The sequence below is a fragment of the Typopeltis vanoorti genome, chromosome 18 (genome assembly GCF_054136105.1).
Source record: "Typopeltis vanoorti isolate ZY-2024b chromosome 18, IOZ_Tvanoo_1.0, whole genome shotgun sequence".
NCBI lineage: Eukaryota > Metazoa > Arthropoda > Arachnida > Uropygi > Thelyphonidae > Typopeltis > Typopeltis vanoorti.
Genome location: NC_143566.1, coordinates 53,706,696 through 53,723,454, shown reverse-complemented (window position 1 = coordinate 53,723,454; position 16,759 = coordinate 53,706,696). Strand labels below are relative to the sequence as shown.

Below are 16,759 nucleotides of genomic sequence, written 5' to 3'. Positions count from 1 at the left end.
AACTCTATGAAGGAAAATTTCAAGAAAAATTTTGTTTTAGTAATTTTATAAAATATTGTTTAACTTTTGAGTAGTAACTTGGCAAAATTGGTTGCACTAAAGAAAAAAAATCATCATTGGATTAGAGCATCATGATTAATGTAACAGTGCCAGTTAATAACATAGATTTGCATCTTACCTACAGATCAATATTGGACTGTATGAGAAACTGTTATAAATCTATAATTACAATTTTACTGTTCTTACATTAACTTTTTTGCTTTAAAAGGTTATCAGATAGAGAAATGTGAAATAGGATCAGAGAGATGGTTGCCTGTTGCTGGATATTGTCCCACTACTAGTTATACTGTAAAAAATTTAGAGGAAGGTAAGCAGTATAAGTTCCGTGTCAGAGCAGAAAACATGTATGGACTTAGTGATCCACTTGAAGGAAAACCCATTACTGCTAAGAATCCATTTGGTAGGCATTCTCAATTTTTTTTATTTTAAAATATTTTAAATAGCATTCTCAGTAAACACTTCTAAAAAATTACTAAGTTTAAAGAAAGAATTTATTTATTAAAATTAAAAGTGATTTAGTTATGGCAGTTCTCTTCTGAACTGGACAGTATATTGTATTTTTCATGATATTATTGTTACTATTATGATTTGTACTCCCTCTATGAGGGACACCTGTTTCTGTGGAGGTGACTTCCCAGTTGTTGGTTTCTAAATGAAGAGAAATGAAAATTGTTAATACTTCTTTCAGAATCCAACATAATCCTCCATGTCAAAGGCAAGACTTGTAAATATTATTTATCGTTTGTCTCTTGCTTATAGTGTGTTATTCACATAATTGCCTTGAATTTTATTTATTATTTAATAATATAATCTTAAGTAATGTAATAGTAATAAAAAGGCTCTGTTTAAAAATATTCTTTTAATTTACTTTGTTATAGAATTTATGTTTATTATGATTGAATGTGATTTATATGAACTATGGATTATTTCTTTATTTATATTTCTGAAAGATAATGTATATATGTAAGTTTAATGTACCCTATGTGAACTATGATTTTTTTATTTATTTATCATTACTGAAAGAGAAAGTAATTTTATGTAATTCTTCTGATTGGATTTGATTGGCTGTTGTCAAGGAAACAGAGTTAATTTTAGATAGCACGTGCATGGAGCGTGAGCTACGGTAGTCGAAGGGAGAAGTTGATATAAGCTGAACTAGCTAGAACCAGATTTTGGGTGGGAAGAATGAATGCATTTAATTGGAGAACGAAGGTAAACAGGAGAAAGCTTATGGACAGCAAAGAGTGAAGTAAGGGGTGGCAGTAATGGGGATTTGGAAATGCCGTAAATAGATTATGAAAAGACCGGGAAATTAATAGGCAATTCGGAATATTTCTACGGAATTCTTAAATTACGACAAATTCCAGTTGTTTTGAAGAAGAATAGTGCAAGGCTGAATTTAATGCATAGTAATAAATAAGGAATAAGTAGATTTCCTAATACGAGTGCATCATGACTTATGAAACTCTATGTTTAACATTTTAGTTATTATAGTGAAGATTTCTTTTGAATAGTTAACTACAGTTTTAAGTGTGCCTATAGTGAATCCAATGTGTAAAAGATGTAACCCGGTAAGAGTAGTCCATTTTTTTTTATATTTCAGCATGAAGATATAAGAGTTAGCTCCACCTGATATATCTTAACATTAACTGTGGCGTTCTACTAAAAATAGCCGAAGTATGGAGCTTTAATGTGTTTCCTCCTTGAAGTGATAACTGCCTCATAATTAAATTAAGTGTTAGTTGACTAAGAGAGAATTAGAGAATTCTACTTTAAGAATAATTACTGTGAGATTCTGTAACATTGAACTGTGTGAACCATCTTCAATTATTCGGATGAATATAGTATTGACAGCTGAATGTGCGATGCCTAATGTTTTATGTTTGTTATGAGTATTTGGACTAAGCTGATTTGCAATGTCTTGTTTTTAAAGTTTTACTTAAATGTACATGTTCTATAACCCTGTATTAAATGTTTATTTTATTAGATTCGATTTGTTGTTTGCCTGATTTTTCTTTATTGCACTGCTCATAAAGTTTATCGAACTTTGCGGAAGCCTTAAATATTAATTTTAAACTCAGCCTATAGAAAAGTGAGATTGCTAAAGTTAGTTGAAGATTGATTCCACTATATTATATAGACTAATATAAATATAGGGTGGCGCAGGATAATATAAATTTCTCTATATTTGGATTAGTAATCAACCAACAATTAATTAAGATAATAAAAATTAAGATAATAAAGGCAGCATAAGAGAAGTGGAAATAACCAATTCCATGATGACTACAAAGACCAGGAAAGGCGGGTGACTTGGTTGGTGAAGATAGCTAAAGAGAGGTATGAACAGCAGTTAGCTAATGAAGCCAAAAATAATCCTAAGGAGTTTTTTCGATATCTAGCCAGCAAAAGAAAGAATGATTATAGAAGGATGATATTGATAGGAGAAAATGGTATAAAGACAGCTGTTGCAGAATGTGTGGTGGAGATACTTAATGAGCAATTCATAAAGGGCTTTCAATCTTGTGAATGTGATTTCATGGAGAGATTGAGAGCAGTAGATGATGGGGAGGAGAGACTGACTGTAAGTGAGCAAGAGGTGTTTGGGGAGTTGAGTAAACTAGATGTAAATAAGGCTGTGGGACTTTCTGAAGGAATGTGCCAGGGAGTTGACACCTGCTTTGACGAGTCTTGCACTCAGTCAAGTCCCTAAGGGGTGGAAGGAGGGTAAGATTGTGACACTTCATGAAGGAGGTGATCGAACTCAAGCATCAAACTATAGGCCTATCTGTGTGTCAGGTGTTGTGGTTAAGTTGTTGGAGAAGCTTGTGAGAACTAGGATCCAGAGTTGGGTTGACAACAATGGTATTATCTTTGATGGACAGCATGGATTTGCTAAAGGAAGGTCATGTTTTAGTAATCTACTTACTTATTACAATAAAGTGACTGCTTTCTTGGACAGAGGAGAAGGATACACAGTGATATACTTAGATTTTGCAAAGGCTTTTGATAGAGTACCTCATGATAAATTGATAATCAAACTAGAGCAGATGGGATTGGATATTAGATTAGTGCACTGGATTCGAGACTGGCTATCTGATAGGAATCAACAAGTTTTGTATGTGGGAGCGATATCCAGGAAAAGGAAAGTCACTAGTGTAGTCTCTCGGGGGGGGGGGGGTCTGTTTTGGGTCCATTACTGTTTAACTTGTATATTAATGATATAAGTGAAGATTTGGATGGAGATATTCAGTTGATTGCAGATGATGCAAAGTTGGGACGATCCATGAAGAATAGTGAAGATGCTGTGGCCTTACAAGAAGACTTGAATAAATTGAGAGATTGGGCATGGAAATGTGAGTTCAATGTTGAAATGTAAGGTTTTAAAATTTAGAAAACAAAGATGGGATGCAGAATTGATGCTTTGTGAGGATATATTGTTGGAGGTGGAAGAAATAAGAGATCTGGGGGTGATAGTGGATAAGGATCTGAAATTTAGGGGACACATAGCCAAAATTGTGAAGACAACACAAAGGCTTCTGGGAATGATGTGGAGGACATTGACTTGTACAAGTAGGGAGATTCTTGTTCCATTATATAAGGCTTTGATTAGGCCACACATGGACTATTGTGCCCAGATTTGGTCACCTGGTTTTCAGAAGGATGAAGAGATGTCGGAAAGGGTCCAAAGGCGACTGACTAAGGTAGTTTCTGACCTCTGGAATGTCTAGTATGAGGAAAGATTGAGAAGATATAATTTGCAGAGTCTGGTGGACATGAGGAAGAGGGGAGATATGATAGAGACCTACAAGTTGGTAAGGGGTTGTTATAAGATCAGTGGTGGAGAAGTTCTACAGAGAATATTGTGAAATCTGGGGAGAACCAGAGGTCATCCCTGGAAACTGTATAAAGAGAGTGTGAGTAGGGAAGGGAGAGTCAGGTTTTTTTCGTTTAGAGTTGTGAATGATTGGAATGCCTAGTCTGAGAGTATGGTGTCTGCAAGGAGTTTGAATGTGTTCAAGGCACGATATGATGAGCTGTGTCTGTGATAAAAGGACTTCCTAGATGAGTCTTGACTCCATGAGGTCTTGGGGTGATAATAATGATAATAATATTATGCAATTTGCCTCTGTGCCATCCTGTTTTTTCAGCCTCCCTGAAAATAAAATATCATGACATTATTTCCCCTGCATCGTTCTTTTCAAACCAAGTCTCTAATATCTGTAATTATGAATTCACATGAATCAGTGTAAAGTCATCTATAAATGTGTGTAATTGCAATCAGTGTACACAAATGTCTGCAGATGTAGGTCACTTTCTTTAAAATTTTTGATGTTCATTTCTTGTATTTGTAATTTTTATCCTGAGACTAGTCCATATATATATATATATATATATATATATATATTTATATATATTTATATATCCACACAATATCTAATCAGACTTTCCCTGCACGATGGATTAGCTTCAGCGGTCCCATTCATTGACCACCAAGGTCTCCAGACCTCGCTCCCTTAGATTTTGGTGTTTTTTTTTTTGTCAATGGATGAAAAGCAAAGTATACAAAGAAAAGTTAAATACAAGAGACGAATTGATTGCTCACATTATGGATAATGCTGCTGTCATAAAAGAACATCAAGACGACTTCAGAAGAACAACACTTACTACTACCACAAGAGTTGCAAGTATATTGAAATTGGTGTTGGAATTTTCGAACTTTCATTATGAACTGTAAATTACAGTATCTTTCAATTATTTATGTTTTCTATTATCATTCAAACAGTTAAAAAATACAAACACTATGTCATTTATTGTTCTTCAATACCTCTCACAATAGCTTGTTACTTGTCACTTTCAAATAGCTGTATCTCTGCATCCACTGGCAATTGGACATGTATTTATATGAACTGTTTTACTCAAAATAATTGATACTACTACCACCTACCAAAATATTTACTATTCCTCTTGAAACACCCTGTATATATAACAGAGTTTGCCTTATATGTGAGTGTGTGTGTGTGTGTGTGTGCATATGCGTGTGAAACACCCTGTATATATAACAGAGTTTGCCTTATATGTGAGTGTGTGTGTGTGCAATAATAGAGCTTACCTTTTATATGTACAAAAGTGTTTGCATGTATACATACATGGGAACAAATTTTAGTTTTAATGGGTAATTTGGTTTCAGAAGTTATAATTTTCCATAATTTACTTCGTGAGCTTATTTTATTTATTTATTTCTTCTTAGATACACCTGACTCTCCTGGACAACCTAAAGTGAAAGATTTTGGAGCAAATTTTGCAAACCTGAGTTGGTCACCACCATCTAATGATGGAGGAAGGCCTATTACTGGTATTCTTTATTAATGCTTTGATATTACCTCTGTTAAATGCTTTGATATTACCTCTGTTAAAATGATCAAGTCATATTATTTTAAAGCAAAATATTATTGAATATTTACCTATTGTAGGGTACATCGTAGAAAAACGTGAGAAAGGTTCTCCAGATTGGTGTAAAGTGAATGCATTCCCCACTCCTACTACTGATTTCACTGTTCCCAATTTAACTGAGGGAAAACCATACGAATTTAGAGTTACAGCTGTAAATGAAGGTGGTCCAGGAAAGCCAAGCAGACCTTCTCAAACTATTACAGCAAAAGAGCGAAAATGTAAGTACTAATGACATGTAAATACAATAATACTGTACTGATAAAATAGTTGTTTAAAAAAATCAAAATAGAGTTTTATAAATTAGTTCAGATTATTCATCATTATTATCATCAGATTATCAATATGTATCCTCTGGGGAGAGGTAGGGATACATGGCAGCTCCCTGTCATTGTCTACTACTCCAGCACAGCTGTAGGTCAGGTAATGTACATAGTCCTTGTGTTCTTCCAGACAGATATTTAGCTGCCTCACTTTGTCAAAGATCTGGTCGATTTTCATCATAAGACCTTTGTCAAGATGCCATCATTGAACCTATAGATGACACTAGTTAGGATCCTGTCATTAACATTCCATCTATATTTGCTTTCTTGCTGGTATGCCTGTGCACATGTTTCAGAGTTTTTTTATAAATGTAGTTAATATTTATTATCTATAGATGTGTTTATTCCACTAAACAACAGCATAAATGATAATCTGTGTTTAAGTATCCATTACAGATTACTCTTTGATCAAGCATTTTATTTATAACCTAGCTCTCAGATTCATAAGTTAACATTGATTTGAACAGTATCATGTATTCAGCTAGTTTATTGTTTTAATACTTTCTCTTTTACCTCTCCATGAAACTCAACCATTTTCAATCTAGCTATCCAATCAGCAGAGTCATCTTTCTAGGTGACCAGAATGTCTATACCTCTGATTAGCTCCCCTTCTCAAACAAAACCAATCAAGCTGGATGTGATGCACAGGTTTTTTGCTATAAACAATAATCTAATGAAATCGTACACCTCCCAATCCAAATTCCCGATAATCCTCTTCATTTTCCCAAATACTTCTTATCTTTTTTTAACTAGTTCTTCTTCCAGACACACTGTATACGTCACTTCTCCACTCAGAAACTCAGACCAAAATTTTGTTCAAGTTTCCAGTCTCACAGAATGTCTCTCCTCCAATTATGCCCATCCTTGTGACCATTGGAACATCAGAAAGACCTGGGCTCAATTCATTAAGGTTGTTCATGTCATAGACATGAAGAACCTTCATCTGGTCTCTTTTGACTAAAGGTGAGTTAGACAGTCTCATATGGAGGTAGAGGATTTTTTTCACCCTGTTCTGAGGGTTTTTCATCCCTCAGAACAGGCAAACTGGCACCATGAACACACGAATTTACATGTCGGAAGTTTATTTTGCACTTGGTTAGACTATAATAAATTTAGTTTAATCCTTTATCCAAGTGTAAACAAACAAAGTTTGCACCTGAAAATATCTTCAGGACTGAGGTAAGGTAGTGCAACACTAGGCAACTCTGAGCAAAGGTGGACCACGCTCTCATCACTCCCTGTCTCGATATCTCCCTTAATGCAAAGCACATCTCCTTGCGGACATGTATACTGCTATGCATTAAGGGAAGGGCCACTACCCAGACCGGTTTCCCTTTGTTTAAGTGTGGGGATACCATTCCAAAAAGTCGAAAAATCCCATGGATCACCCAATAATGAGCGACTCGCAGGATCAGAAACTCAGAAACGCTCATTTGCTCATCTGGAAGGGTAACAGCAACAGCCGTGCCTCAGTTAACTTCAAAGACTACAGCATTGCCATTCATTACCCCACCATGCAGGTCCTGGGTGACAGCAACAGCCGAGCCTCAGTTAACACTTCATGGGCTACAGCATTTCCATTCATCACCCAAGCTTCCAACCGGTTTTGACCTTTATTGAGGTCTCATCAGTAGGAGGCAGACCCAAACGTGGAGATACTAAGGCAGAAGCAATGGGAGAGGTCATATTTATCGATACGAGTTGCCAACAGGTCATAATTACCCATATGTATACCCATGGGTATACTAAGGCAGAAGCAATGGGAGAGGTCATAATTACCTATATGGGTAAATATGACCTCTCCCATTGCTTCTGTCTTAGTATCTCCACGTTTGGGTCTGCCTCCCACTGATGAGACCTCAATAAAGGTCGAAACCGGTCTGGGTAGTGGCCCTTCCCTTAATGAATAGCAGTATACATGTCTGCAAGGAGATGTGCTTTGCATTATGGGAGATACTGAGACAGGGAGTGATGAGAGTGTGGTCCACTTTTGCTTGAAGTTGCCTGGTGTTGCACCACCTTACCTCAGTCCTGAAAACATTTTCAGGCACAAACTTTGTTTGCTTACACTTGGATAAAGGATTAAACTAAATTTATTAAATACCAATTTACAGTCAGGAATATTTATGACAATATGTGGAAGAGATAGGATCATGTTGTTACATCCGTAGTTAATCATGAGTCACATCATGGTAGTCATCCTGCTGGATTGGTGATGGCACTTGAATGGAATGTGTCCAGTGGCACTGCAAAGGTATTAAGTGGGATGACCTCTGGAACTACTATTACTCTTCCTTTCCATTGGCATGGCTATTGCTTCTGACCAAGACACCTGCACTGAGCAAGTCACATAAATCATTCATACTGGCATGAAGTCCTTCATCCCACCCAAAACTTCCATCCACTTTCCAAGCCCTGGTTGTTCAATAGAATTTGTATGAAAGCGGTTGAAGGAAAAAATTCAGCTTACTCCAGGTGCTTGCATCAAGAATCCCAGCTTAATACTCAGCCCATGCTGAAGTATGCAGTAAATGTAAACAGTTACCAGCAAATACAAATCCAACTTCAGAAAGCCCAGTAGTAGAAAACTTCCTCTTGTCCAAATGGAAGCCGTGACTTCTGGTCCATTACTAAAGCCATTGGATGCAACTTCTGTTCACCTGCACTTCTCTCCAAAATAATGGAGCAAATTTATTAATAATCAACTTCTTCACTACCTAGAAACTCATCAATTCATCAATTACACCAGTATGGATCCCATCATTCCAGATCCAAGGTTGATCACTTAGCCTACATACTACCACTGGACATGTGTCATGGAAAGCTTTGAAGAAACGTCCACTGTCACCCTTGACATTTTCATGGCCTTCAATCCTGTTTGGCATGGAAGCCTGCTTTGCAAACTGCCTTCCTTCAGTCTGCTTGTCACCCTCTCTCTCTCTCTCTCTCTCTGACTGAACAGCTAGGTTTCTCTCTGGTCATTTGCTGCATATCATGGGGACAGAACCCTTTCTTTGAGCCTTCCCACCAATACAGGAGTGTCTTAGGGCTTTGTTCTGTCTCCCTAATTGGACTGACATGTGCAACCAGTGCCATGAACACTGCTTTATGCTCAACCCTTCAGCGAGGCTATGATAACCTTGAATGCTACCAAAAGCAATCCTGCCTTTCCTTTTGCCAAAGGGATCTCAGCTCACCTTCCTTTATCCTCAGAAATACATTGTGTCTGGTAATACTAATACACACATTACCAAACAGAATCTGATCTCCCTAAATGGACTGATATTCATCTCTAGCCTCTCCTAGCATGAACACATCACAACAATAGCTTCTTCAGCCTCTAAGATACTAAGCATTCTATTCTGCTCAAGAAGCTGTTTTACACACACCCAGCCCCTAACTTATATAAATCCCAAATCTGTCCATCCTGAGAATACTGTTTGCACATTTGAGGTAATGCATATAAAAGCTCATTAATTTGTTATGCCTTCCAGATGAGAGCAATTCAGCTGATAGATGACCCCCTCACCAGCTTACTTCAATCTCTTTTCTCACAGATGCAATGTTTCAGCTCTGTGTGCTGTATGAGTCACTGTATGTCTATGAGTCACTGTTCTAGTGAATTGGCGAACATCATTTCTCCACTTACTTTTGGGCCTGTTAAAACAGAATCAGCAGCAGCTACCCAACAAATCTTTTTAGTACAACTACAAACACATTAAACCTTCTTCGCATGTCCTCATTTATTCTAACACTTCTGGCCTCTGGACAGTCCTCCTCATTATGTGTTTCTGAACAATTTCAACCTACAGCTACATAGCTGTTTAAAAAAATGTCAATAAATTTCTTCTATCTCAGTCATTATCTACACCTCACACACAGCACTACTCTGCTATAGGTTTTTGTGCATCTCATGTGTGGGTTATATCATCATCATCAGCCACTATCGAGCCACTGCTGGATGAAGGCCTTTCTAAGATTACTCCAACACTCTCTGTCCATGGTTCTTCCTTTCCATGTCACTCCTGCAAATCTGATGATATCATCAATCCACCATGATTTAGGTCGGCATCATGGTCGTTTTTCCTCTCATGGAATCCAGTCCAGTACTTCTTTTGTCCATCGCTGATCTTGTCTTCGGGCAATATGCCCAGCCCATTGCCACTTCAAATGTTTCACTCTTCCTATGATGTCAGAGACTTTGGTTTTATTTCTTATTCATGTATTCCTTTTGTGATCCAATCTTGTGATACCAACAAACTTCTTTCCATACTAAATTGTGTTGTTCTTAATTTTTGAATTTCCTTTGCATTCAGTGTCCATGTTTCACAGCCATATGTCAGTATAGGAAAATACATTGGTTAAAAACCTTTCTCTTCAGGCATAATGGTAGTTGGCTTTTGAATATTGAATGTAATTTTCCAAATGCTTAACACCCAAGCATTGCACACCTTTTAATTTCATCCATGATATTTTGTTCCATTGATATCTGTTGTCCTAAGTATATGTAATGATCCAGTTGCTTAATTTCTTCATTACTGATTTTTATTATTTCTGGTTGGACATAACTATTGAACATAACTTGGGTCTTTGTTTTTTAGGTTTATCTTTAGGCCTGCTGTTCTGCTAGCAATTTGGAGCTCATGGATACGAGTCTGTAATTTATGTGCAGTTGAAGTAAAGATAACTATGTCATCTGCAAAGCGTAAATGGCTTAAATATCTTCCATTTATCTTCGGACCTTTCCCTTCCCAATCAAGAAGTTTGAATGCTTCTTCCAGGCATGCTGTGAATAATTTTGGAGATATTGTGTCACCCTGTCTTATACCTTTCTGTATTCCCACAGTAGAGATGTTTCCACTGAAATGAATTGCTGCTATGGCATTAGTGTATGTGCTGATTTGATTGTTCTGATATAGGGCTCCTCCACTTGTTGGTTTCATAATGCTTAAAGTATTGCACAAGTTTTGTGAATCAAAGGCTTTCTCATAGTCAATAAAACCAAGACATAGTGGTAGTTGATATTCATTACACTGTTCAATAATCTGCTGTTCAACTTGAATATGGTCCATCGTACTAAAGCGCCTTCGAAAGCCTGCCTGTTCTTTTGGTTGTGCTAGGTCCAGAGTCACACAAAGTCTGTTAGCTAAGACTTTGTAGACCACTGATAGTAGACTGATAGGTCAGTAGTTTGTCAAGTCTTCTATCTCATCTTTTTTATGTATCAGAATTAGGGTAGCCTTCTTCCATGTTGTTGGTACATCATTTTTCTTCAGACATAAAGTAAATAGTTTTGCTAAGAGTTCGTAGATTATTTCTCCACCTGTTTTTAGAAGTTCAGCTATAACTCCATCCTCACCTGCAGTTTTACCATTTTGGAAGCTGGATGCTCTGCATAACTGCTTCTGGTAGAATCTGGATGATGAATTAAATGAAGAAGAAGACAACTACAACACAGCTGAAGTACTGTAGTTGTCTTCTTCTTCATTTAATTCATCATCCTGGTATAATATTGAGTAGAATTCTTCAATTCTTTTTTGCTATAGCATATCTATCTCTGGTGATAGTCCCGTCTTGTAGTTTGACTGCAACCATCTGTTTGCAGTTCATCAATTGCTGTTTGGCTTTTTTGAGACTAAGGTTGTGGGTTATATATATATATATATATTTTTTTTTATTTTTTTAAACATAGATTTAATGACTTAAAAAACCGAGATAACTTATAAAGATTTAAATGACAATAATACAACTAGTTTCGGCTTATAACAGCCTTCCTCAGGTATTCATAAAGGAAAAGAATAGTAATAAACATGAAGTATCTAAAAAACTGGAAATCACAGGTAAAAATTGCCACACATAATTGATACATAAAAAACGTTGTATTTTTTCAAGTTGTTCTAACAGGCGTGCCATTGTTTATTGCTAGTGCGTGCAGGCTCACATGAATGCCAATATTGAATAACTGCAGCATGGCTATTTGGGATGTTATAACTCAAATTGTTGTTTAAGTGGACAGAGTTCAGCAGGATTTCCCTTGATTCTACAATTTTTCTCTCAAACTCATCATCACAGGGAAAAAATATTTTCTGATCTATCCCAGCAAACAGAGTGTGTTTGTTGATCATCATTAGGATTATTTGAAAAAAAGAACATGACTGGATAACGCAGTTGCATGAGATCTTTTGTAAGAGATGTCTCTCTTATGCTCTTCTATACGTTGTTCAATAGATTTGTTAGTTTGTCCAAAATAAGGGATATTGCAATCACACCATAATACACCTGGATATTTTAGGATGTGATGAGTAGGCCTTGGATGGCTGATTAAAGAATGGATTTTAGGAAGTGTGGTGAAGAACGTCCTGATATCATATTTTTTAAGGACTTTAGCTAATTTTTTAGAGACTGTCTTAATGTATAGAATGGAGATGCTACCTTTAAAATTAATAGTTTCTGTTGTGCACTGCCTAGGAGGATCCAGAAGAAATTTCTTAATCATTTTTTCAGAGTATCCATTTTGTTTAAAGATAAGAGTGAGGTGATTTATTTTTTGTAGTTCATCTGGTTCATTCAAGAGAGAGCGTGCTCTGTGTCCTAAGGTAGATATAGTACCAAGTTTTTGTGGTGGAAAATGATGAGAAAGATTATGCAGATATCTATTGGTATGAGTAGGTTTTCTGTATATAAAGATTTTTAATCTTTCAGAGCATCGTGTAAGCATGACATCCAGGAAAGGTAAGGAGTTATTATTTTCTAGATCAGCAGTAAATTTTATATTAGGATGTTGGATGTTTAGATGATGAAGAAAATCTATGAGAGATGTGTGCCCGTGATTTCAAATAATAAAAATATCATCAACATATCATTTCCAAACTTTTGGTTTAAATGAGAAGGAAGATATGGCTTTCGTTTCAAAATCTTCAAGTAAGATGTTAGCTAGAACTGGAGACAAAGGATTGCCCATTGCCAGGCCTTGTTTTTGTTAGTAAACAGAGTCCTGATATTTGAAGTAACCAGAATGAATGCAATGTTTTAATAAAGCAAACTTTTTTTAGATAATTTGTCCTTTAGTAATGTAAGTACCTTGTCTGTAGGAGGAACATTAGTAAATAAAGATATAATGTCAAAACTTGCTAGAATGTCATTTTCATTAATGGGAATATCTTTTATATGAGAAACAAAATCTGTGGTGTTTTTTATGAAAGATGAAGATTTATTGGAAAAACACTTGAGGTACTTTGCTAGATATTTTGAAAGTTTGTACGTAGGTGAGTCAATTCCTTCCACAATTGGGTGAAGAGGGATGTTTTCTTTATGTATTTTGGGAACTCCACAGATGCCTGGGATAAGAGGATGTAGAGAGCATAAAGAGAGAAAGTTCACAAGAACTTCCTCTCTTTACAAACATTATGAGGAAGTTCACAAGAACTTCCTCATAATTCAATTACTTGTAATTCTCTTGTAGGCTCTTCCTGAAGAATTGAATATGTCGAATTATCTTCAAGTAATTGAAGCATTTTGTTGTGGTTTTATTTATTCGTATGGCATTATTATTTGTTGTGGTAATCTTCAGATCCACACATATTTGTTGTGGTAATCTTCAGAGTTGAGGATGATCGTGGAATTGCCTTTATCCACAGGTAAAATAATAATATTACTGTTCTGTTTTAGATTTTTTAGGGCTTGTCTTTCAGAAAGAGAAATATTATCTGTTGAAGGTAAAACATAAAATACAACGTTTTTTATGTATCAATTATGTGTGGCAATTTTTACCTGTAATTTCCAGTTTTTTAGATGCTTCAATGTTTATTACTATTCTTTTCCTTTATGAATACCTGAGGAAGGCTGTTATAAGCTGAAACTAGTTGTATTATTCTCATTAAAATCTGTATAAGTTATCTCGGTTTTTTAAGTCATTAAATCTATGTTTTAAAATGTATCACAACAACCGAGTAAAAGCCTATGATCACACACACACACATATACAAGGGTGGTCTGAAAAGTTCTCGAACTAACAATGAAAAACGAATTTATGATTTCAAAATTATTTTTATTTTTCAACATAATCTCCATTAAGACTAATACATTTATTCCAGCAATGCTCCAGTGCCATTATCCCGTCCCTGTAGTGGTTCTCAGTAAAATCTGCAAAATATCCCTCTACAGCTGCAATCACCTCTTGATTCGAAGAAAAATTCTGACCAGCGAGGAAGAGTTTTAGTTTTGGGAAGAGATAGAAGTCAGAGGGAGCCAAATCTGGGGAATAGAGTGGATGTTCCAACAATTCATAGTGCAGATCCCTTAATTTTCCCATTGCCAAAACACTTTGTGGGCAGGTGCATTGTCCTGATGAAAGTTGATTTTTTTCTTCTGCAAACAGATTCTTTTCCCACAAATTTTTTTGTCTAGTCTGGTTAAAAGATTGGAATAATATTCTCCGGTTATTGTTTTAACCTTTTCAAGATAATTAATAAACAAAATGCCTTTAGCATCCCAAAACACCAATGCCATGACCTTTCCTGATGATGGAACTGACTTTGTCTTCTATGGCGCTGAACAACCAGCTTCTATCCACTGTTTTGACTATTGCTTGAATTTTGGTGTGTAATGGTGAATCAAGTCTCATCCATAGTAATAAATTGATGCACAAAATCAGTTTTATTCTTGTTAAAATGCTCCAAGCACTGTTCAGAGATTGTCATGCGAGTGCGTTTCTGCTGTGAGAAAGCACGGCACCAACATCAATAACAGTAAGGTTTTGATCACTATCCATTTTATTCAAAATGTATTGAAATGATTGCCTTACATAATATCTTTTGAATGTTATATAATGTTTTAATAATATGTTTCTCTAGTCTGATTGCTGAATTAGGGGAAGTGGTATTAGGAGGCAGGAAAACAATTTTTACATTGGAATGTTCCAATTTGGGTGGCTGGGTGTCCATCACCAGAAGAACTTTAAAAATCACCCCCTTGTCCTTAAGATAATGTCTTACCTCTGGAAGAAAACAATTATAAATATAATAGAATAAAAATGTTATACAATTTTTATCAATCTTAAAACCACACTTTTATAAAATTTGGAAAGATATGTTCTGCTTGGCATCCTTTTCTTTGTTTGTGTATGTATTTATTTATATGTGTCTGTGTGTATACACACAAACACACACACACACATTGTGCATTGTGCCATGTAATGAGTCATATGATTGTAGCTGGTATAAATTGGAAGAATATTGTGCTCCCAAGTCAGTGCAGCTGTGCCCTGAAGAAATGGCTATGAGAAGGGAACTGACTGAGTTAAGAGGCATTGTGATAGGATGCCATGTTGCAGGCCAATTGGTTCAGCAAATTGTTGACAAATTTCACCATCAGAGGTTAACAATCAGCGATTCCATCCTGAGATGGAAGTGCAGGAAGTCAACTACATGTGCTCATGTATGGTAAGTATGAAGGATAAGTATTATTATTATCCAGGCCTCCATGGAGTCAAAAGACTCATCATGGGAGGTCATTTTGGGGAAATACAAAGTTTATCATACCACTCCTTGAACCCATTGACTGTTCCCACTCCAACCACTCTCTCAGGCAATGCATTCCAAGGTTCAACCACCCTCCATGCAAAGAAACCACTCCTCACCCTCTTGCGCACAGCCTCCTTTCATAACTTCCAGGGATGGCCCCTTGTCATCGCTCCTTCCCGCCGTTCCACCAAGTGAAGGAACTCTCCAATGTCTACCCTGTGACTGGCTCTCAACAGTTTAAAAAGTCTCGATCATATCACCTCTCCTTCTTCTATCCACCAAACTCTGCAGTCCACATTCCCTCTGTCGATCCTCATAACTCATATTGTACAGTCCTGGAATCATCTTTGTTATCCTTGTCTGTACCCTTTCCACAGTCAATTTATCCCCTTCAAATCCTGGGGATCAAATCTGAGAACAATAGTCTAAGTGTGGTCTGATGAGGGCCTTATACAACGGAATGATAACTCTTTTATCTCTGCAGGTCAGCATCCTTCTTATTATTGCAGCAATCCTCTGAGTTATCCTCACCACCTTTGCAATATGCTCCCTGAATTTCAGTTTTCTATCAATCATCACCCCCAGATCTCTTGTCTCCCCTACCTCCTCCAGTACAGCTCCTCCAATCAAGTACGCATCCTACCAACAATGGATCCCAAACCTCAAGACTTTACATTTTGCTGTATTGAAATGATACCCCCATTTATTTGCCCATCTGTCTAGTTTATTCAAATCCCCTTGCAGGGCTGCCACATCTGCACTATTACTGATAACCTTTCCCAACTTCACATCATCTGCGAACAACTGAATGTCCTCTTACAATCCATTGACAATATCATTGATATAAATATTGAACAATACAGGTCCCAGTACTGAGCCCTGTGGAACCCCACTTGTAACCTTCTGCTTCCTTGACATTGCCCCATACACAACTCTCTGATACCTCTGAGACAGCCAATCTTGAATTCAGCTGACTAACCCGACTTCTAAACCCATGTGCTGCAATTTAAATATCAGCTTATCATGTGGCACCCTATCAAACACCTCTGCAAAATCCAAAAAAATGGCAGTATATGCCTTTCCCTCATCAACTGCTGTTGTCACATTATTATAAGAGACAATCATATTACTAAAGCAAGAGTGCCCCTTAACAAATCCATGTTGATTCTCACAGATAACATTACCCTCATCTTCCCGATGCTGTATATAGTCCCTCACTAATAATATGTATAATATGTAAAAACTGTCATTTGTCAGCTGATTCATTGAATGCAGAGTTCCGGGCATTGACTGAAACACAGATTTGCATGGAAACATTCAGATCTTAGGCTCACAACAAGGTTGCCATGGCAGGACTGCAATATGCAAGTCCCACTTTACCCGAACCAACATGCAGTGTCATCTTTG

General features: G+C 36.6%; 1 protein-coding gene across 1 annotated transcript in view; it reads left to right on the top strand.

Moving 5' to 3' along the window:
* LOC150096673 (twitchin-like) overlaps positions 1–16,759 on the top strand; it is a 2,440,784-nt gene that overhangs the window by 1,516,684 nt on the left and 907,341 nt on the right. The window contains exons 82-84 of the mRNA XM_090408679.1: positions 269–460; positions 5,309–5,413; positions 5,532–5,729. Coding sequence (XP_090264805.1) covers positions 269–460; positions 5,309–5,413; positions 5,532–5,729 — 495 coding nt within the window. The remainder of the gene's footprint in view (positions 1–268; positions 461–5,308; positions 5,414–5,531; positions 5,730–16,759) is intronic.